The 20,880-nt window shown below is 53.2% G+C and overlaps 1 protein-coding gene across 3 annotated transcripts in view; it reads left to right on the top strand.

The window, feature by feature from the left end:
* Positions 1-5,300: 5,300 nt before the first annotated feature.
* LOC115660754 (proline dehydrogenase 1, mitochondrial-like) overlaps positions 5,301-20,880 on the top strand; it is a 36,679-nt gene continuing 21,099 nt past the window's right edge. Inside the window, exons 1-2 of one of the 3 annotated variants that reach the window (XM_030582406.1) lie at positions 5,301-5,616; positions 10,234-10,442. In XM_030582406.1, the coding sequence (XP_030438266.1) occupies positions 10,237-10,442 (206 nt within the window). In that variant the 5' untranslated portion in view covers positions 5,301-5,616; positions 10,234-10,236. Of the gene's footprint in view, positions 5,617-9,406; positions 9,538-10,233; positions 10,443-20,880 lie in introns of those variants that run through there. The other 2 variants (XM_030582408.1, XM_030582407.1) reach the window with 2 other exon arrangements.

Raw genomic sequence — 20,880 nt, 5'->3', positions numbered from 1 at the left:
CAGGCTGAGAATCCCACTGGGGGTTCAGTGGAAAGGTCGCAGGCAGCAGAGCACTCACCCTCAGGCCGTCCCCCAGTGTGAAGCCCTCACCACCCGCGGCCCATTGCTGAGGCACCCGTGGCTGGCTCAGATAGGGAATCCATTAGCATACGCTGCACCAGAGCCATTTGCAGGGAAATCACCTGGAAGGCTTGCTTGACATTTTTACTAAAATGCAGAAGGCAAAATTTTCACCTCATAAATTTCCCTCTCAGGTGCTGTGAGTCTTTGCCATAACTTGTTGCCATCTGTTGTTTTTGCTGTGTCAAAAAGCCCCTCTGCTGAGCACTAGCCTATGAAATATGCATGAAGTGCCTTCCTTCCTTTCCAAACTGTCATCTCCTCCAGCACTAAATCCGCTTCCCACCTATTTATCTTGCATTCATTTTTGTTTCCTTAAATTTTATGAATTCTCAGGCCATCAATAATAGATTCTTCCCTGGTGTGGCATGATCAGCAAGGTGTGGCTGAGCAGCCCAGGAAGATGGGGAGAGATTCATGCTCAGTTGTATCCCCAGAGGAGCGAGGGCCCTTGTCCTCCAGGATTCTATCCTGTGCCAGATACCTGCAGCATCTGGAAAAGCAAGTGCCATTGTATCCACGGGGTAAGTGGAGATGAAAGAGCGGGGATGGTGCTTATCTGTAGCTCCATGGCTGGCTCTGTTCAAAGAGACAGGAAATGAAGGGCTTCCAGACATGTGATTTCAAGCCCAAGGAGACATCGCCACACTGCCTCTGATTGAGCCAGCATGCTGCAATGGAGAGTAGCCACTGTGGTGCGAGTGGCAGGAAGGACTAGCTGCCTGAGTATGAACCCCGGGTTTCAGATGGGTCTGTACTCGGTGCTGCTGGCAACCACACTGCTGTGGCTACGCTGCTATTTTCAATGTGCTAGCTACTATGGGTCTATCTCATGGAAATCATGCCCCTGGCTAGACGCGTTGATGTGCCCTTAGAGCTTGGCTAAGCAGAAGGCCCTGCTCATTTTGGTGGTGGCGAGGGGGATGGTCCTTCACTGAGCAGGGGTGGAGGGAACAGCAGCTGACAGAGGAGTCAGCGCTTGTCAACAAAGAGAGATGGGAGAGAAGAGTAATGTCCAGGGGTGCGCGGTGGAGCCTCTCCCCACCCCCAGCTCTGTTCTGGTCCCATCACCAGCTGCATCCCTGGCTCCCCTCAGTGTGGCTCCCCACTCCTGCCCCCACCTCCAACCTTGGCCCCTGGTCCCAACCCCGCTCCCAGCCCCTGACCCAACCCCAGCACTAGCCCCAGCCTAAGCGCCCTTACCCCTGTCCATGCCCCGCGTATCCACAACCCACTCCTGGCCTCCTTTAGAGGGGGGCAGGAGGGTGAGGACAGGGGAAAGGGGGGTGACCCTTAAAAGTTTAAGGACCACTGACTTAGTGGTCTCACACCCTGAGCCTTGTGCAAGGGCCGCTGTTTTGAAAGGCTCTGGATTGGAACCTAGTGGAATAGGTTGGGCCCAAGTTCTTCTGTCTCCCCACTCTCGTCAGCAGGGGACACTACCCCAAACTATTGCTGCCAGGCAAAGTGGCCTTTGGGCTCTTGCCAGTGGGCAACACTACCCTGAACTGAAATTGCCAGAAGCTAGGAATAGTCGACAGGGGATGGATCACTTGATGATTAATTGTTCTATTCATTCCTTCTGGGACACCTGGCATTGGCACTGTCAGCAGATGGTATACTGGGCTAGATGGCCATTCTTATGTTCTTATGTAAAGTGACCCTTAGACTCTCACAGTTAAGCATTTCACCCTCGAGTATCACCATTAGGCAGTACTGCCAGCCCAGAACACACAGCCAACTGCCGACACGCTCACTGCCAAAACTGTACACATTATTTCTAGTCTCGGTTTGTCTAGCTTCAGCTTCCAGCCACTGGGTCACGTTAAACCTTGCTCTGCTAGACTGAAGAGCCCATTATTAAATATTTGTTCCCCGTTTAGGTACTTCTAGACTGTGATCAAGTCAGCCCTTCACCTTCTCTTATTTAGGCTAAATAGACTGATCTTCTTGAGTCTTTCACTCTAAGAGGCACGTTTTCCCAAGACATGTTAAGGACATCAGATTCCTCCCACTGGGATATGTGGGGATGTGAGCGCTCGAAGGGCACTCATTGCAATATGGAGGGAAGCAGAAGAGTTTGGTCATGCTGGTGATGTTTTTCGTCTGTCCAGTTATAGGCGTAAGCCAGGTCTGAATGAGCTCTACCATGACAGCTAATGATGAGCTGAGGTGAAAGGCTTCAGGACCAGCCTATGTTTACACGAACACACACTCTCTGCCTAGGTATCCAGCTGACAGAACTGTGTTGCCTAAGTGATCAATTTTGGCTGTTGTTACAGATCACTTTAATAGAATGCAGGGGAATGAAATGTTGTTACCCTGATTGTACAAGTGAAGGGCAGCAGAACTGTGCTTGGCCTGTCCTGATTGAATAGGTCACCCTCAGCTGAACTGCACTTGCTAAGCTAGGGGTTCAGCTGCCAGAGCCCAGTGCAGTGGTGGTGGTGGTGGTGGGGTGAGAGGGGAGGTTGAGAGGAAGACCACAGAACAGAACAGAACAGAACAGAACAGAACGATGAGATGAGATGAGATGAGATGTTTTTGCTTGGTGGGACTGACACACTGCATATGTTAAGTCCATGACATTAGCCTCATTGCAGTCATGGATGTTAGGGTCTGACACGGCACTAATCACAATATAGAAGGAAGTACTAGAGTTCTGCTTGTTTCTTCCAGGTACAAAACGAAACCATGTGTTTCCTAGAATGCACAGGAATGTGAGGACTGGGGGTAGGGTTAGGGCTAGTGTTAGGTGTGGAGCAATGTTAGGGTCAGATTCTGACTTTTTTTTTAAATCTATCGGAGGGGTAGCATGCATCCGATGAAGTGGGTATTCACCCACGAAAGCTCATGCTCCAATACATTTGTTAGTCTGTAAGGTGCCACAGAACTCTTTGCCACTTTTTTAATCCAGTTTATTTTAAAACATCAAATAAAATGTTGGGTTTGAGGTTTTTATTTTTAACCTCGGCTTTCTGGATTTATCACAAACCACAATGTTTTTAATCTTTTGTACCCTCAAGTTCAACCCACTATGCAGGACTTGGTGTGTTTAACCCCTTGCAGTAATGATGTTCAAAGGAGTTATTTCCATAAAGCAATTAAAAGCCTGCTCTGTAGCTCGCTTCTAGGGACACATCGTGGGAATGCATTGAAAGGGTGTTTACAGAGGGAAACGCTGGGTTATGTCTACACTGAAAGAATTATTCCATTAACCTAGCTGTATCTCCAGTGATGCTCAGGGTATGAAATTTTTCACAGTCCTGAGCAATGTAGCTAAGTGGATCTAATTTTCAAGGGTAGACCAGGCTCCAGTTTTCTACAATATGAATTTAACAAAATATTTCCATGAAACCTCAACAATTAGGTATAACTATTAATTCTTAAATTATTTGTGAAAATGATGGCTATATTTCTGCTTTGTTTTGAAGGAAAAATTGCTTATTTTAAAAATTGCTCATTTATTGCAAGCTCCCTCTGGTGACCAAACTTGGACATTCCAGGCAAAAAATATATTTAAAATTGGAAGACTTTGAATTTTTTTTTTAAATAAACTAAGTGTAAAAACTTCACAACTCCATACAAAAATTCGGGGAGGGGGGAGGTAGTAGTTAAAAATACTGCAAACCATTTCTATCACAACCACAGTCTAATCAAAATGTGCTTTCAAACAAATACTTGCAGGTAGTTTCTGCTACTGCTTCATCGGTTCTGCCTAAGAGAAGGGTCCTTCTAAGGCCATGTCGATACGTCCAGTGCTGCAGCGGCACATCTGTATCCGTACAGCTGAGGCACTGTGCACGTCTGGTGATGGGAGAGAGCTCTTCCATTGGCATAATAAAACCACCTCCGTGAGCAGCATAAGCTATGTCGGGGGGAGAAGCTCTCCTGCCCACATAACACTGTGCACATGTGCTGGTGTAACTTATGTTGCTCAGAGGCGTGGAATATTCACACCCCTGAGCAAGGTAAGTTTTGCCAATGTAGGCTGCAGCGTAGACATGATCTCATACACATACGTGATTAACATAACTAGCCACTAGATGTCACTGGGGCTCCCAGAATCTCTCTGCGTTTGCAGTTTTCCACAACACATTTCTCTGGGGAGCCAGGAGCATGGTTCAAAGCCAGTCCAGGGTTCCTGTGGAAACGAGCCCAGTAGGTTTGAAAATAATCATATAGAATCATAACTCTAGAGCAACTTCCATTCCAGGATCTCAGAGTGGCTTACATACACTGGAGAACTAACACCACCTCGTCCGCCAGTGAGCACCGGCCCATAGAAAGTGTCACCCCACAGGGGACCCCAGGAGAGTTTTTCGGGGCTCTTGGAGCGGGGTCCTTCACTCGCTCCAGGGGCCCCGGAAAACTTTCGCGGGGCCCGGGCCCCTGGAGCTTCTTCTGCTCCCGGTCTTCGCCGGCGGGGGGGTCCTTCCGCTCCGGGACCCGCTGCCGAAATGCCCAGAAGACCCGCAGTGGGGGCTCCCTGCTGCCGAATTACCGCCGAAGACCCAGCTGCACTTCGGCACTGGGTCCTACTTCCATGGTAATTCGGCAGCTGGGAACCCCTGCCGCGGGTTTTCGGGACACTTCCGTGGCGGATCCCGGAGCGAAAGGACCCCCCACCACCGACTTACCATCGAATCAGGGGCCCCCTGCCGCTGAAGACCCCAGGCCCCCAGAATCCTCTGGGAGGCCCTGGTGACACAGCAAAGCCAGGACTTGATCACAGCTCTGGCTCCCAGTCCACTGCTTTAACCAATAGGCCACTCTCCTTGTGAATGCAGGGGAGCTCAGATAACTGAAAGGACATTCACTGGTACTAGCGTTGCCTAGAGTCTCCAGGAATTAAAGATTAATATTTAATGTCATGTGATGAAACCTCCAGGAATATGTTCAACCAAAACTGGCAACCCTAACTGGTATCTTTCTGTCTAAGATGGTCTCTGTGCTGAGCAGCAGCCTGGTCGCTAGGAGCAGGAGTGGGCTGTTCATGGGGGTCCGTGAAATAGACGGTGCAATGCTGCCCTCTTGTCCCCCAGGGCCTGTAGCCCCCTCCCCTCCTCCTCCCTTCCTCTTGCCTGTGCTGTGTGGATAAGGTGAGTGTCCAGCCCAGCACAGAGGGAGATGGTGATAAAGCTCCTGTTTGATGACTCAGCATTAAGCAGTTAGGGGCACCCTCTGTTTGCTGGGCCTTTGTTGTTGCCTTGTCAGTGTCCGATCCTATTTCCTCTAAGATGAAACAAGACAAGCATGTCCAGAGGGAGGAAGCCCAGAGGGAAAGCGGCTTGTGCTCCTGGTGCTGGCTGTCGCTGGCAGCTGAGCTGAACCAGCACCTGCTCTGACCAGCCACCTCAAGCCCTGCAAGCTGTACTCACTGCCCGGCTGGCTGCAGCACTGCCATGGCTGTCTCTCTGCTCACAGCGCTGGTACAAGGTGGAGCCGTCCTGGGGAGGAAGCCAGACTCCCCTCAGAGGCAAAAGGAGAAATAAGGTGGGAGAGAAAAATGAGCCATGAGAGTGGGGGGACAGCAGGGACCTGGACTCTCAGGCCAGGGGCTGCACGAGGCTCCGCTGGAGCTGCTAGAGGTGGGCAGGGCATCGGTTCCCTCTCTGGCCTGATGTGGTTAGAACAGGGGCAGGCAAACTTTTTGGCCTGAGGGCCACATCAGGTTTTAGCAATTGTATGGAGGGCTGGTTAGGGCCAGGGGAGGGAGGCATGGCCCAGACCCCCCCAAATCCGCTCCCCCCCCCCGGGATTCCTGCCCCATCCAACCCCCTTGTTCCCTGATGGCCCACAGAAACCCTTCCCTTGATTGCCCCCAGCTGCCCCATCCAAACCCCCTCCTTCCTAACTGCCCCCCCGGGACCCCTGCCCCATTCAACTGCCCATTCCCTGCCCTCTGACCACCTCGACCACTATCCACACCCCCACTCCATGACCACCACCTCAAACTCCCCTGCCCTCTATCCAACCCCTCCCCACTCCCTGCCCCCTTACCACGCTGCCTGGAGCACTGGTGGCACTACAGCCCCGCCACCCAGAGCACCAGGACAGGAAACAGTGCTGCTCGGCTGGAGCCAGCCACGCCACCGCACAGCACAGAGCACCAGGTCAGGCAGCCGCCCCGCCAGGCTGGAGCCAGCCCTGCCACCGTGCAGCACAGAGCACCGGGTCAGGCAGCCGTCCCGCCAGGCTGGAGCCGGCCAAGCCACCGTGCAGCACAGAGACCAGGTTAGGCAGCCGCCACGCCCGGCTGGAGCAGGCCAAGCCACCGCGCAGCACAGAGCACCGGGTCAGGCCGGGCTCTGCAGCTGCGCTGCCCCAGGAGCTCGCAGCCCCATCACCCAGAGCATTGTGCCAGCTGCAGAGTGAGCTGAAGCTGCGGCGGAGGGGGCACAGCAGGGGAGGGGCCAGGGGCGAGCCTCCCAGGCCAGGAGCTGAGGAGCCAGGCAGGAGGGTCCCACAGGCCGGATGTGGCCCGTGGGCCTTAGTTTGCCCACCCCTGGGTTAGAAGATCTCTCAGGGCCAGGGCAATCAAGGCCTGATGTTGGCATGGCGAGTCCGCTGGGAAGCTGGGGGTGGCAGCAGCCAGGACAGTAAAGCTTCTTTCTTCCCACCCTCCTCCCCGGTCCTCGCCCCAGCACCTCCCACCCACCACTCCTCCTGCCCCACCCAGCACCTCCCCCTGCTCCTCCCCCCAGCACTCCCATCCCCACTTCTTCCACTCTTCCCAGCACATCCCCCACTCCTCCCACTCCTCCCAGCACCTCCCCCGCTCCTTCCCCCCAGCACCTCCCACCCCTCACAGCACCTCCCCTCGCTCCTCCCAGCCCTCACAGCACCTTCCACCCCCCCATCCTCCCCCAAGCACCTCCCACCCCCCCATCTTCTCCCCAGCACCTCCCCCTGCTCCTCCTCCCAGCACCTTCCACCCCCCCCCCGTCCTCCCCCAAGCACCTCCCGCCCCACCCCATCTTCCCCCCAGCACCTCCCCTCGCTCCTCCCACCCCTCCCAGCACCTCCCACTCCCTTGCTCCTCCCCCAGCACCTCCCATCCCTCCTAGCACCTCCCCTCGCTCCTCCCACCCCTTCCAGCCCCTCTCACCCCACCCAGCACCTCCCCACTCCCATTCCTCCTTGCACCTCCCAGCATCTCCCCACACCCTTCTCACCCCTTCCAGCACCTCCCCACCCCGCATTCCTCCCTGCCCCTTCCACACCTTCCCACTCCTACCCCCAGCACCTCCCACTCCTCTCACCAGCACTTCCCACCCCCACTTCTCATCGCCTCTTCTAGCACCTTCCCTCCCCCTACTCTGCCCCCAACATCTCCCCACCCCCCACACTTCCCCATATCTCCACTCCTCTCCTCGCAGCACTTCCCCATGCCCCCACTCCTCCCTGCCCCTACTCCTCCCTGCCCCATCTAGCACTCATGCTCAGGACCACTAGCACTGAAAATGTATTAAACAGGTCCAAAAATTCAAATGCCAGCCAATGAGAAGCCAGCTCTACTCAGAGTCCACGGCCAGCCCCAACCTCTGACACCAGCTTAGAAAGGCCGCCCGGACCTTGCTTTGGCCCATGGTCACCCGTCACCAGTCACCTGTCCTGCATCCTGGATTACTGGGGATTTCCTCCTCGCCCTCCTCGTGGGTAACAACACTGAGGTGTGTTACTGCGTCTGGCCAGGCAGGATGATTGGAACAGGGGCTGCTGGTGCAACTGGAGCAACCTCCATCCTAGCCCTGTTTCCATATACTTTAGGGGCTGGAGCTATCAGCTGTGGTTGTGCCCAAGGTGCATCGTGTGTTGTTGTGTGTGGTGTTGTGTATTATTCTTTGATTGGTTCTGAGTTGTGGCAAGGCTGGGAAAAGGCTCTTAAAAAATTCTAATTTTGATGGGGCGACAGCAAAACACCCTCACTTCAGTGCCCAACGCTCAGGCCTCCCTGAGCCGTTTGCTCTCCTGTACAGAAGACTGAGTTTGATTAAGGAAGGCAATGCCGTACTGGGCACATGCAGAGCATGGTGGGCTGCAACGGCTGCACCTTTCCTGACAGCTGAAGGGGGGACCAGGCAAGATTCTAGCTCACTGAGTTGTTCCTACAATGTGTGGCCATTGGATCCTGGATTCACTGCAAACCCCTGGGGCATCGACTTTCATGCCCCATAATGCACTGAGGCCTTCACAGCCTGGGGAGATGGAAATGTGACCAGGGAGCTGCTCTCTGGTTTCTCTGACATCATCAGCCTGCCGCCCCGCTCTGCTTATCTCCCTCCCAGGCTTGTGGCACCAAACAGCTGATTGGTGCCGCCAGCCTGGGAGGTGGGAGAAGTGGAACGGCGATGGCATGCTAGGGGAGGAGGCGGAGCAGAGGTGAGCGGGAGGGGGCGGAGAGTTGCCACAGGGCTCGGGAGCGGGGTGGGGGCGCAAGGTGGAACTTTCACGTAGGGCGTGAAAAATCCTTGCATCCGCCCTGCTAGGGGCAGGTTAAGAGGGGTTGTTGGGCACAGTCCCTAGGGGCAGGATAGGGTGGATTTGTGCTACCACCCTTAGGGGGCAGGTTGGAGGGCTTGGGGCACAGTTCTGAGGGGCAGGATGGGAGGGGGTTTGGGTCACAGTCCCTGTGGGAAGGTTAGGACTGACATAGGGACTAGGGTGACCAGATAGCAAGTATGAAAATGGCGGGGAAGGGTAATGGATGGGCACTAGGTGCCTCTATTACACAAAACCCCTTAGGGACATAGGACTAAAGGGGAGGGATCATGGAGTCCAGCCCCCACCTGCGCTGTGGGGCCTAACTCTGGCAGTGGGGCCCACTCTGCTTTCTCAGCGCACCAACAGGCGCAGGGGCGAGGCAGTGAGGGTGGGACAACGCACGAAGGGGATGGGGCATTGCGGTTAGGAGGCGGAGCTAAGCACTACGGAGGCGGGGCGTTCCGGGTAGGAGGCGGAGCTAAACACCAAGGAGGCGGGGCGTTCCAAGAAGGGGCGGGGCCTTCCAATAAGTGGGCGGGGCGCTCAGGGCGGGGCTCCCGCTCTTTAAACCGGCTCCGGCCGGCGGGCGCTGCAGGGTCTCACGCCATGGCGAGCGCAGCCCGGTCCCTGGCGTTCCGCGCCGCCTCCAGCCTGCGCTCTCCCCGCTGCCTGCGCTCCACGGCCGCCGCCGCCCGCCAGGAGCAGCCGGGGGAAGCGGCCCGGCCGCCGCCGCCTTCTCCCCCGGAGCGGGGCTCGGCGCGCGGCGGGACCGGCCCGCGGGGGACGCGCCGGGTGCAGCCGCCGCCGCCCGCGGTGCAGTTCGGGGACCCGCGGGAGGCGTTTCGCAGCAAGAGCAGCGCGGAGCTGGTGCGGGCGCTGGTGGTGCTGCGGCTCTGCGCGCTGGAGCCGTTGGTGGCGCGGAGCCGGCAGGTGAGTGGAGCCCCGGGCCCGTGCGCGGGGGGGTTCGGAGCGGGCTCGCCGGGGCTCGGCTGCTGCCCGCGGGGAGCTTTGGGCGCAGCCGGGGCCCGGGTCCCTCGGGCGCGTGTCTCCCGGGGTGGGAGTTGGGGGGAGGCGCTTTGCAGCAGGACAAAACGACGGGGACCCCCCTCCCCGGGTCAGCCGGGGACCCCTCGATCCTGCGTGTAAGTGATGCCTTCTGCCTCCCCGCCCCCCGGCGCAGGCCCCGGGGTTTCTCTGGAGCGAGAGTCTGGGGTCAGGTGCCCATAGGATCTTGTCTTCAGTATTAATTTAACGTGTCTCAGCGGATGGTCCAGTGCCTGGATTACGGGCTGGAGACCTGGTTTTGGGATCTCGGGCAAGATCCTGGGCCCGCCCTCGTCTCCCTCCTCTGTACAAATGGGGATCATGGCTTGGACCCTCTGACGGGCAGAGCAGGGTGGTGTCCCTACAGCTAAGGCCAGAGCGCTGGTGTGTCCAACACTGGCTGGACCCTGAGGTCAGGCTAATCCATGGTCCTGCGGCTATTGGTGTGTCTGGGTCTTGGCTTTCCCCAGCACTATTTCTTCAACTGAAAGCTAATGCAGAGCTGTTACCCCAGGTATGGTGAGGCAAGGAGGTGCCCGCACCGAAGAAAGCCGTGTCTTACGTGGGCTTTGTGTCTTGTAGCTGATGAACCTCAGCAGGAAGCTACTGGGGCAGCATCTGTTTGAGAAGCTGATGAAGATGACTTTCTATGGGCAGTTTGTGGCTGGCGAGGACCAAGAGGCCATCAAACCCCTGATCCAACGAAACCGTGCGTTTGGGGTGGGCTCGGTGCTGGACTACAGTGTGGAGGAGGATCTGACACCAGAGGAGGCGGAACGTAAGGAAATGGAGTAAGCATTTGAGCACTTCTAACTGCTAGACTGCAGGCAGTTAGAAGCAAAGCTTTGGGCAATCTGTGTTGATGGTTATAAATACACACCAGACCTCCCAAAGCCTGAGATCAGAAATGGGACCACCTTTGGGGAGCTCTTCTGGCTCATGAGGGGAGAAAGAAAATAGAGCTTGACTCTTCAAAGTGCCTGATGTAGAAAGGTATCCCAGGGAGTGCTGAGGGAAGGCAGAGTTAGTGTGTGGGGTGAGATGAACTAAGCAGCAGGCTGTACTCCAGTAGTGGGTGTTACCTAAGGGGGAACCATCCGGTGAGGATTTTCCCTTTTTAACTTGCCTCTGTTATCCCAGGGCTGCTGCTGGCACAGCAGAAGGAACTATCTGATAGTGTGAGTTAAGCTCCTTTTTTCAGGCCTTGTTGCCCAGGCAGCCTCGTTATGAAAGGGAATGGCTGGAGGTTGCTATGCCCATGCTGAGCTTTCCCAGGGAAGAAGCACACCCCAGAACAAATGTAATGGCTAAGTCTTGATTTGGCTGCTTCTGTTCTGTCTTCTGGTCCCTTTGCTTTGTTTTCCTTTCCTGGCCTTGCTTCAGGCCCATGACAGCTTCGTCATCACTGTTCCTTTGTTCTCCCTCAAACTTTCCTTCAGGTTAAGATTTGAGCTGGTGACCTGGGACACCGGTTCAGGCTGTTACACGTTCACTACAGCCATTTCAAATCGTTTGCTCATTCACACTGTAGTTTGCCCTGCATGGACATGCTGACCTTGCCTTGCTGTTCTGGTCATGTTCTCCTCAGACTAGCCCATGTGTGAAAAGAGAACATACAGTTCAGATTTCTAGCTTCCCAGGTCGTTGACACCACTCTGCTTTGGCACCAAAAAGCCAGCCAGCCACCCCTTCCTCCAAAGGATTGTGTAGTTGAGGTGCCACTGAGCATTTTCCTTCTGAGACATCATCCCACCTGCATGCCCTTTCCCAGAGACTGAGAGGTGGGGGTGAAGAATTTACATGTTCCTTCCTCTATGTGGAGAAAAGGGCCTCTTTTCTGAGGACCCAATTTGAGATGCCTTTAAAGGGTCTGATTTTTAAAAAGTGCTGAACACCCACCCTCTGAAAATTGGGTCCCTAGGCTGTCTCAGGTTGGATCCCCAAAATCACTAGTCATTTGGAAATTCAGGCCCAGTGCATGTTATGCCCAGTCCAGAACCTGTGACCCAATGCTCTGATCTGTGCATCTGCTGTGGGATCAGAGTTGCATTTGGCAAAGCCGGATTGTGTCTGGCCTGTGGTGCTGCATGGAACCTGTGCCAACATGGCATGTGTCCTGAACCAGAGTGCACAGGGTCTATGTCCTCCCCTCATGCAGGTGGCCTCAGTGCTGCTGAATCCTCAAGCCTGGCCTGGGACAGTTTGCTGTGACCTTGGTAGTGGGCGAGGACTAGATTACTGTGGAGCAGGTGGTGCCGTTGAAGGGAAATTGTCCTCTCTGCCTCCGCCTCCAAGTGCCTTGGACAGAATGTACCCTTTCAAACTTGCCAAGGGCTTGCCCTTCTTCCTGGGAATGCAGTTGGCCAATAGGGCCCATCCCCTTCAATTTGATTGGCCGTCACAGAGGCAGAGCCTTTAGGTAAGCATTAGAGTTGCCAAGTTCTGTGCTGCTTCCCAGAAGGCTCAGCTTGAGTACTCCCTGCAGGCAGTTCTAGCCTGCCTGCCTCCTCCTTGGAGTTGCTGCAGGAATCCCTCTCCATCCTCTCAGAGGTGTACTCGAGTTCTGCTCCAAAAGGACAATTTCTTGCAAGATTTGTGTCCCTAGATTCCTCCCATGGTAGGTGCTGGGTCTCAGACTGTTCAGAACAGTGTTTATGCAGGGCAGGGAAGGCCTGAGATTCCTATTTTCTCTACAGGGGTGAGCCGCAGACCTGCTTTGCTGGACAGTCTTTGGGGACAGGAAGCTGTTGAGGCACCCACAGAAATCCTTGTGGAAGCTGCCCAAAGACCCAAAAGCCGCTAAGAGTGCACTATACTCACTCACACACCCACCCCCTTCATCTTCAGGAACACTATTTACCCTGATAAATGGATGCAGCTGGGCCACAGTTCAGTCTCCTGTTGAGCTTCTTGTAGGTGTTTGCTACAGGTGCTGCTCTGATACCTCCCCATGGGATGGGTGGGAGGGCACTTTGGGGACACCATGTCCACTGCCTGGTGGATTCCAAACAACTTCCATAGAGCCTGGTCCTGGGCAGCTTCACGCATCTGGCCTGCTGGGAACGCATGCATTCGCTCCCTCCCTTCCACTCCACATTACTCAGGAAAACTGGTTCCTCTCTCTTCAGGGTCCTGTGTATGTGGCTGAAGTGGGGAAGAGGAGGGGAGGCTGAGCCTTGATTCGAGGAGAAGGATTTCAATCCACTACATGTCTGCTGCCCCCAGTCTGTTCTGGCTCCATATGGAGAGTGGGGGGTTGGCATGTACTGGCTGTGAGATGGTGGACATTGCTCAGTTCACCAGCAGTGTTAGAAGTAGCCCTACCTGGAATTCGCAGACTTGGTACAAAAGTGGCTGTGAAGGCTGTGAACGTCTAACAAGCTCTTTGTGCATTTCTCCAGTTAGACACATATCCGGTCTTGGCTCCGCCCTGTGCAGAGCTGTGATGTGTCCTGGCAACAGATTGTGCTAAGGAGATGCAATAAGTAACTGCACAGTGTCACTAACACAGGCCTGTAGAAGTAGCCATATTCACCTGCTAGTGTCCTTGCATGTGGTGTCTGAGTTAATGGCAGAGGGATGGATTTGACTCATCCTTGTAGCAGTTCTCTTGCTGTTTCCAGCAGGCTGCTTTGCAAACAGCTTGTCTTCAGAGTCTTACACAAGGGTGCAGGTGTTGCTGTCACTGGAATCAAATAGTCTCCCCATACTGCACTCTGCTCTTGGATTGTTGCCTGCTCCTTTGTGGTGAATTGTCATGTCTCTGATCCAGGTATCAGTGCAGTAGCTGCTTCATGGAGTATTTTTCACATCCTTGAGCAACACATTGTACTGTTCGACATAAGCTCTCTGCTGTCAGCATTGAGCGGCTACCCGAGCAATATTAGAGCGATAGATTTGTACTGCTGCAAACTCGCAAATGTAGGCATGGCCTAAGTAACTGTACAGCAATGTTCATTAACTTCCTGGCATCTGTTTCTTCTCAGTAAAAGTTGTTAGTGGTGGTGCTTTAATCAGATTTAATGTTTCCCTTGAGACTTACCAACTAACTCTCTGAGATCAAACTTGACCTCAGTAGAAGCTACTCCAGACAAATGGTGTTACACCAAGGCCATCCTGAAGGTTCGTCTACACGACAGGTTACATCTGTATAACTTGTGTTGCTCGGGTATGAATATGCTCTCCTCCCCCTCCCGCCCCCCCGCAAGCAGCATAAGTTACATCTGCCTAAGTGCCAGCGTGGACTGCGCTAAGTCATCGGGTGAGGTCTCGCAGAGGTGGATTTGTTCTGTCAATGGTGTTACTGGCCCACTCTAGGGCACCCGCCTTTACCTAGTTCCCAGGGATCAAGGTGTGCTCTTCTGTGGGTTTGCAGGACCTTTTTATCAGTGAAAGAGTCTTGCACAGAAATATCCTTAACCTCCCTCTGTTCACAATCACAGAGCAGAATACACGTGCTAAGAATACAATGCTGTCCTCACCAGTTCTGATCATGCAGGCAGACTTTACCTGTTGGCCAGGCAAGATCAGTCTCACCTGAATTCTTATTGCAGTGTAACTTTAGCGCCCTTGTGGCCAAGATGGAGTCTGTTCTGCAGGCAGCTCTGGCCAAGAGAAGGCATGTGCAGGAATGCAGCAGGAGAAATCCCTTCCACCCCAGGGGCGCCTATTCCAAACCCCTCCGAGTGAACACCCACAGGAAAAGTACAATGGATATAACAAAGGGAGGTATTTATTTACAGAGGGATGAGAGGAGAAATACAACAAGGAGAAATATAGGGGGAGCGGTAAAACAGGGATGCATCCAAACCAAGGCCCCACAGGCCCAGTGGTAGCACAGTCTGGAAGGGCAGACACTGAACAACATGTCTGCACACAGAGTTCAGGAGGCCTGAGCAAAGTTCCAGTCCAGTGGTGAGTCTTGGGTGCTCCTGGTCGTCTTCGGTGTCAGTGAACTTTCCGCCAACAAACCCCTCCGGTGCCCTCTTCTGTCGCTCTCTGCAAAGCCAGACAGAGCGACCACCTCCCCACTTAACTAGCTACAACCTCCCTCGTTCCCAATGCAGAGTCACAAGCCCCAGTACTTGCAGCCCTGGGCAGCTGTGATCCTGGGTCCAGCTCCAGCCTATCCTTGGGCAATTCCTCCCTGCCCCAGTGCTCCTCCTGGCTCCTGGGCTGTCCCCAATTGGCTGCCCTGCCCTTCCCAGGCTCCAGGCAGGTTCTCTACTGCTTCCTTTGCCAGGGCCTGCAGGCAGCCTCCTCTCTCCCCTGGAGCTCCATCCCCATCCCCTGGAGTTTCCCTCCTTTTTTTCTCACTTTCCCCCTCCCCTCCTCCAGGAAAAAGATTTAAAGGGGCCATGCTCTCCAAACCCCAAAGGGGTTACACTGCATGTCAGGGTCGTGCATCGGATTCTAGCAGCTCTGCTCTGGGCTGTCTCTTGGAGGCAAGTTCTTCTTCCAGGTTTTTCCTTTTCCTTTTTTTGCCCCAACAGTCTCCTTCTTGGAACCCAGTTTATATAGTGAAACTGGAGTCCTGCTTAGCTATGCCTTAACCCAGGGGTGGCCAACCTGAGCCTGAGGAGGAGCCAGAATTTACCAATGTCCATTGCCAAAGAGCCATAGTAATATGTCAGCAGCCCCCCCACCACCCACGCGCGCACACACTCTCTCCCAGTGGCTCCTGCCCACTGGCAGCCCTGCCGATCAGCACCTCCCCCTCCCTCCCTGCACCTCCTGATCAGCTGTTTTGTGGTGTGCAAGAGGCTCTGGAGGGGGGAGGAGCTAGGGCATGGCAGGCTGGGGGGAGGGGGTGGAGTGGGGGCAAAGCCAGGGGTTGAGCAGTGAGCACCCCCCCGGCACAGGTGCCTATACAAGGAGCCGCATATTAACGTCTGAAGAACCACATGTGGCTCCGGAGCCGCAGGTTGGCCACCCCGCCTTAGCCGGTCATTTTACTAAAATGTTAGGCAGTTTTGTCCAATCCTAACATATTGCAAAACAATTCTTTGCCTAGTCATACCCCACCACCTTAGTTGATTTAAATCTTGCAAAATTAGTTATGCAACAAAGAACCAGACAAAAAGAGAAGCAGGGACCATAGACAAGACAAAATAATGAAATAGAGACTTCACAACCACAGCTGTTGAAGTGATTCCTTGCTAGACAGAATACTATCAAGCAAGTTTTCTTTAGGCATCCTAAGATCTGTTTGGTGGAGGGTACTGTTAGTACAGGATTGCCTTCTTAAAAGCCTGATATTACATTGTTTTAAAGTAATTTAGATGAAATGTGAGGCGGTGACTTTGCTTCTTGGCTCATGGCTGCTGCTCTCCTAATATGGCTGAAGAAAAGGCCTCAGACCTTACAGTGGGAGAGCTCTCGCCCATCGACATAGGGCGTCTTCACCAGATGCATTGCGGCATCAGTGTAGCTGTGCCAATGTAGGGTTTCTAGTGTCGACTAGAGGGTACTCGTGTAAGTCATTGAGTACCACTCTAAGCTCCAGTTTTCAGGCATTCAGAACTTTTTGGAACTTAATTTTTGGGTAAAATGTGTCCAGCCTTGACATTGTAAGAATGTCTTTTTGTAAGCTGGGAGGAGAAGTTCAGCTGCTTGAGAACAAGGATCTGTGGGTGAGAGAACGGGAGTATTTTACCAGTCCTTGAGACTACGCCAGCCCAGGCACACAGCAGAGCTGGCTGGGGCAGAAAGCTGAACATGAGATGGTTCTCGCTGCCAAGGACACCTCAAGCGTTCTGATGAAATTTTAGTTTTGATTTGGTAAAGCCATGACTTTTGACAGTCACCAGCTGGACGTACCAAGTGCACTTAGCACATGGCTTATGCTAAGCTGGTAATGGTTGTGCTCTCTTACGTGTGCCTAAGTTGGCTGTGCAGTGAAGAGTGTGATGATAGAGAGAACCCTGCTCTGCACAGGAGCCCCACAGCTAAGGAAATTGATCTGTGTTTCGCAGTTGTCGGCTGGCAATCTCCATTCACTTAGCATGCAACTGGGTGCCCTTGCTGCCGGGGTGCTCAGTCCTAGCGCGAGGCAAATGTCGTGGAAATACTTCTCATAAATTCCATGCTACATTTTTTCTCAGTTCACTGTGCCCGTTTTTGCATCCTCTGTTTTGGAAAACGGGAAGTTGAGGCTCCAGCCGTTCCCATGTTTGTGACATCCACTTGGGCCATCACCCCTGTGCAGAGTTCTGCCCAGAACACTACGGCACAGGAGTGAGTCTGTGTTGAAGCACCAATGACATGCTTTCTCCCCAGATGAGTAACTTCAGTTTCTGCCTCACCATGAGGCTTTCACCAAAGCAGACTGGTCAGAATTAACCCACGAGCCAAATCAAAGACTGCGTGTGGACAGTGGTTTGTAACCTGGGCTGTTTATCTAGGGTCTGTGGCGCCCAGGGGAGCTGGGTCAGCCCTTTGAGTCCTGACTGTTCTTGGGGCTATGTAAGAAACAAGAGCCCGGTTCACTATTATCTTGTGTGCTTAGTGCAGTGGGCCTGGTTGGTAGCAGCTCACACCCACTGCGCAAGGTGCCGGGCAATGGTTAGTCAAGCCCAGAGACAGCAGGAAGTGTCCAGCGAGTCTGGGGATCCAGTTACTTCTGGGGTGCCTGTTACACAGGAGGTGCACCTCCCACAGGCATGGCCTCAACATACTAATAGACTCATCTCCTTCCCCCTCCCCTCCCCCAGAGAGCCACACAGCGATACCGATGGTTGCCTGTTATCCAGCTAGCTAGGAAGCTCCAACTGCTCCTCTTGATGGAAACCTAGTAACCCTGAGTGTCACTCCGAGACTGGATGATTGTAACTAGGAACATCAGTCCAGGCCACTTTAACTGTAGCCTGCATGGTTCATGGCAGCCCCAAGGCACGTGGCACCAGAATGCCACCCCTGCCCACTCCGGGTTCAGGTCCTAATCTCTAAAGCCCCTGCTGGGCTGCAGCCAGGCCTCCAGAACACCTGGTTCTCTCTGACTCCAGAGACCACTGCTCTCATCATGGCACAGACTCCAAAGCCAGCATGATGCTCTTGGCCCTGGATCGGAGGCACTTCCAGGTTGGTCCCAGGCTGTGGGGTACTGTGCCCAGGGAGATCCAAATACATGTTAGCTCTGCCTCCTTCAGACCTGGGCTGTAGGAATTCACAAGTGGGGAAGGAATTGAACCACTGCAGCTGAGCCCTGGGAGATGAGGGGTGCTGGTATTAGGTGTGTAATTCCTCCAAACCCTGCTGGACCTCCGTGCTAGTCTTGTCTTGAGTGTGCATGGAGCTGGCTGTTCTGGTGCAGGGTGTGTTGGTGTCGCAGTAGGCTGCTTTGCACTCTATTAAACGGGATGTTTTTAGTTTCCTGACAAGGTTTATTCCCTTGTTGCTCCATCCTATAAGATGTTGTGGGCAAATATTTAAGCAAGTCTGGGTTATCTACTGTGATGGCTTTGCTGGCCAGGATTAACATTCCAAAAAGCAGGCTGTTCCTGGGAGCTTGTCTGTTTGTTCAGCTGGGAAAAGGATTTTCTTCTTTTTGGCTTTATGAAAAGGCAAAACCCATTCTATCAATGCACCATTCTGACTAATACTTCACACACCTGGGCCAGGAACCAAAAAGCCACACTGTATTATAATGTTAAAGGAATGTTGACCAGGTGGGCATGTCGACACACGTGAGCGCTCTCCTATGTTAACAAACCAACAATGGACTTCTTGCTGCTGGTCCGGTTTGCGTTTCACTGAGTCTGGCACTGGGACACCAGGCTGGGCCTGTTTCACTTCCTGCTACTCAGCCTCTAGCTGCACAGTTGCGCTTGGAGATCCCAAGGGCTGGGCTACACAGTGTACAGGTCTGTCGCAACTTACGCACATTTAACATGCACGATTTCAACTTTACGTGTACAGTCTGGGGGCGTGGCCTCAAGATTTAAAGGTCCTGGGGCACCAGCTGTGGCTGGGAGTCCCAGGGCCTTTAAATCACCCAGGGGGCTCCCAGCTGCAGAGGTGGCTGGTAGCCCCTGTGATGAACTAAAGGGCCCAAGGCCACCGTGGAGCTCCGGGCCCTTTAAATGCCAGCTCCAGCTGCCAAAGCTGCAGGCGGGACTTAAAGGGCTCCTCCGGGCTCCCCACTGCAGCAGGAAGTCCAGTGAAGCCTTTTAAACCCTGTCCACAGCTCCGGCAGCTGGGCCGGGGGGGGTGGGGGGGGCATTTAAAGGGCTTCTCTGGGCTCTCCAGCCCGGCTGCCAAAGCTGCGGGCGGGCTTTACAGGGCTCCGCCGGGCTTCCTGATGCGGCGGGTAGCCCGGTGGTGCTCTTTACATGCCCCTCCGGCCCAGCCACCGGATCTGCAGGTGAGATTTAAAGGGTTTGGGAATATAATTTTGCATATACATGGTTTTTGCTTTACGCGATAACAACCGTGGAACGGAACCCCCACGTAAGGTAAGACTTGCCTGTACAAATTTGAAAGCACATACAGTTAAGCCGGTGCAGCCCCTTAGTGTGGGCACAGCGAAGCCTGCATAAAAGGTGCTTATTCTGCTAAATTTACGGCACTGAGCATCTTGTATGGAGATCACTGCACCAGTACTGAGGGGTTGCATGGCTTTAACTGTATCTGTCTCTGAATTGGTACACAACCTGTGTAGGCTGGCCCTACCAGCCTAGTGTTTGCATGTTGAAAAGTCCTTGTTTCTAGTGAAATTAAGAAATCATCTTCACAGCTGCCACCCCTGGCATGTCCCTTCCCCAGCCGTACTCATAGGAGAATTCTGCCTTGCTGTATTACATGTCCCTTGCTCCCAGCCCTGTGGCTGCTCTTTCCAGGCAGTACCTCTGTCTGCTAATGCTGCCTCTTGACTCTTCTCTTTCAGCTTTCCCTTGGGGGGGTGGGGCTGGTATTTGCAGCTCTCCTGGCTTGTTTGAATTGCCAGTGCTTCCTCTACTCACTGCCACAATCAGATTAATGCCCCCCCCCCTTGAACTGGTCCATGGGTGCGTAATGCAGAGGCAGGTGGGGTATTGCCTATACTGCTCTTGCACTCAGCAGTGCCATTGGCCATAGCAGAGAGAATGCAGAACGCTGAGTTCAGCAAGGGGGCCCCATGCTGCTGCGTTCGCTGCAATTGGGCAGCTTTATAGCTTGTTCATATGGAATTTCATTCCGCTTCTAAACCAACCAGAACCCATGGCTGACCCCAGGGCCCCACCGGTCCTTCCCTCAGCTTCATGCTAGACCTAGCCACTTCTTTACGTGCTGATCTGCGCTGCCTCTGGCTAAGAGGAGAGACTCAAATTGACCAGAGGGAGTTTTGCATGAGGGCAGTCCCTATCAAAATCTCACCAAAGGGTGCCTTCCAGCCTTGCTGACGACTTGTGAAAGAACATTTGCTGCATATGACGGGACTTGCACTTTTTTAGAAAAACCTCGTAAACTAAATACAAAAAACTACATTAAAATTAGGGCTGTCAAGAGATTAAAAAAATGAATTATGATAAATTGCACTGTTAATAATAGAATACCATTTTTATTTAAATATTTTTGAATGTTTTCTATGTTTTCAAATATATTGGTTTCAGTTATAAGAGAATACAAAGTGTACACTGCTTGTTTTATGTTTGTTACAAAGATTTGCATTATAAAAACAAAAGTAATATATTTCAATTCACCTAATGCAAGTATGGTAGTGCAATCTTTGTCATGAAAGTTGAACTTACAAATGTAGAATTATGTACAGAAAATAACTGCATTCAAAAATAAAACAATATAAAACTTCAGAACTTACAAGTCCACTCAGTCCTACTTCTTGTTCAATGGCTTAGACAAACAAGTTTGTTTACGTTCATGGGAGATAATGCTGCCCCATGTTTATCATGTCACTTGAAAGTGAGAACAGGTGTTCACATGGCATTGTAGCTGGTGTCGCAAGATACTTGCATGGCAGATGTGCTAAAGATTCATATCCTTTTATGCTTCCACCACCATTTCAGAGGATGTGCGTCCATGCTGATGATGGGTTCTGCTCAACAATGATTGAAAGCAGAGTGGACTGACACATGTTCATTTTCATAACCTGAGTCAGATGCCACCAGCAGAAGGGGTTTTTTTGGTGGTTGGGGTTCTGTAGTTTCCATGTTGGAGTGTTGCTCTTTTAAGACTTCTGAAAGTATACTCCACACCTCGTCCCTCTCAGATTTTGGAGGGCACTTCAGATTCTTA

Source organism: Gopherus evgoodei, chromosome 13, assembly GCF_007399415.2.
Source record: "Gopherus evgoodei ecotype Sinaloan lineage chromosome 13, rGopEvg1_v1.p, whole genome shotgun sequence".
In the NCBI taxonomy this organism is placed as follows: domain Eukaryota; kingdom Metazoa; phylum Chordata; order Testudines; family Testudinidae; genus Gopherus; species Gopherus evgoodei.
This window is presented reverse-complemented; position numbering and strand designations above follow the sequence as displayed.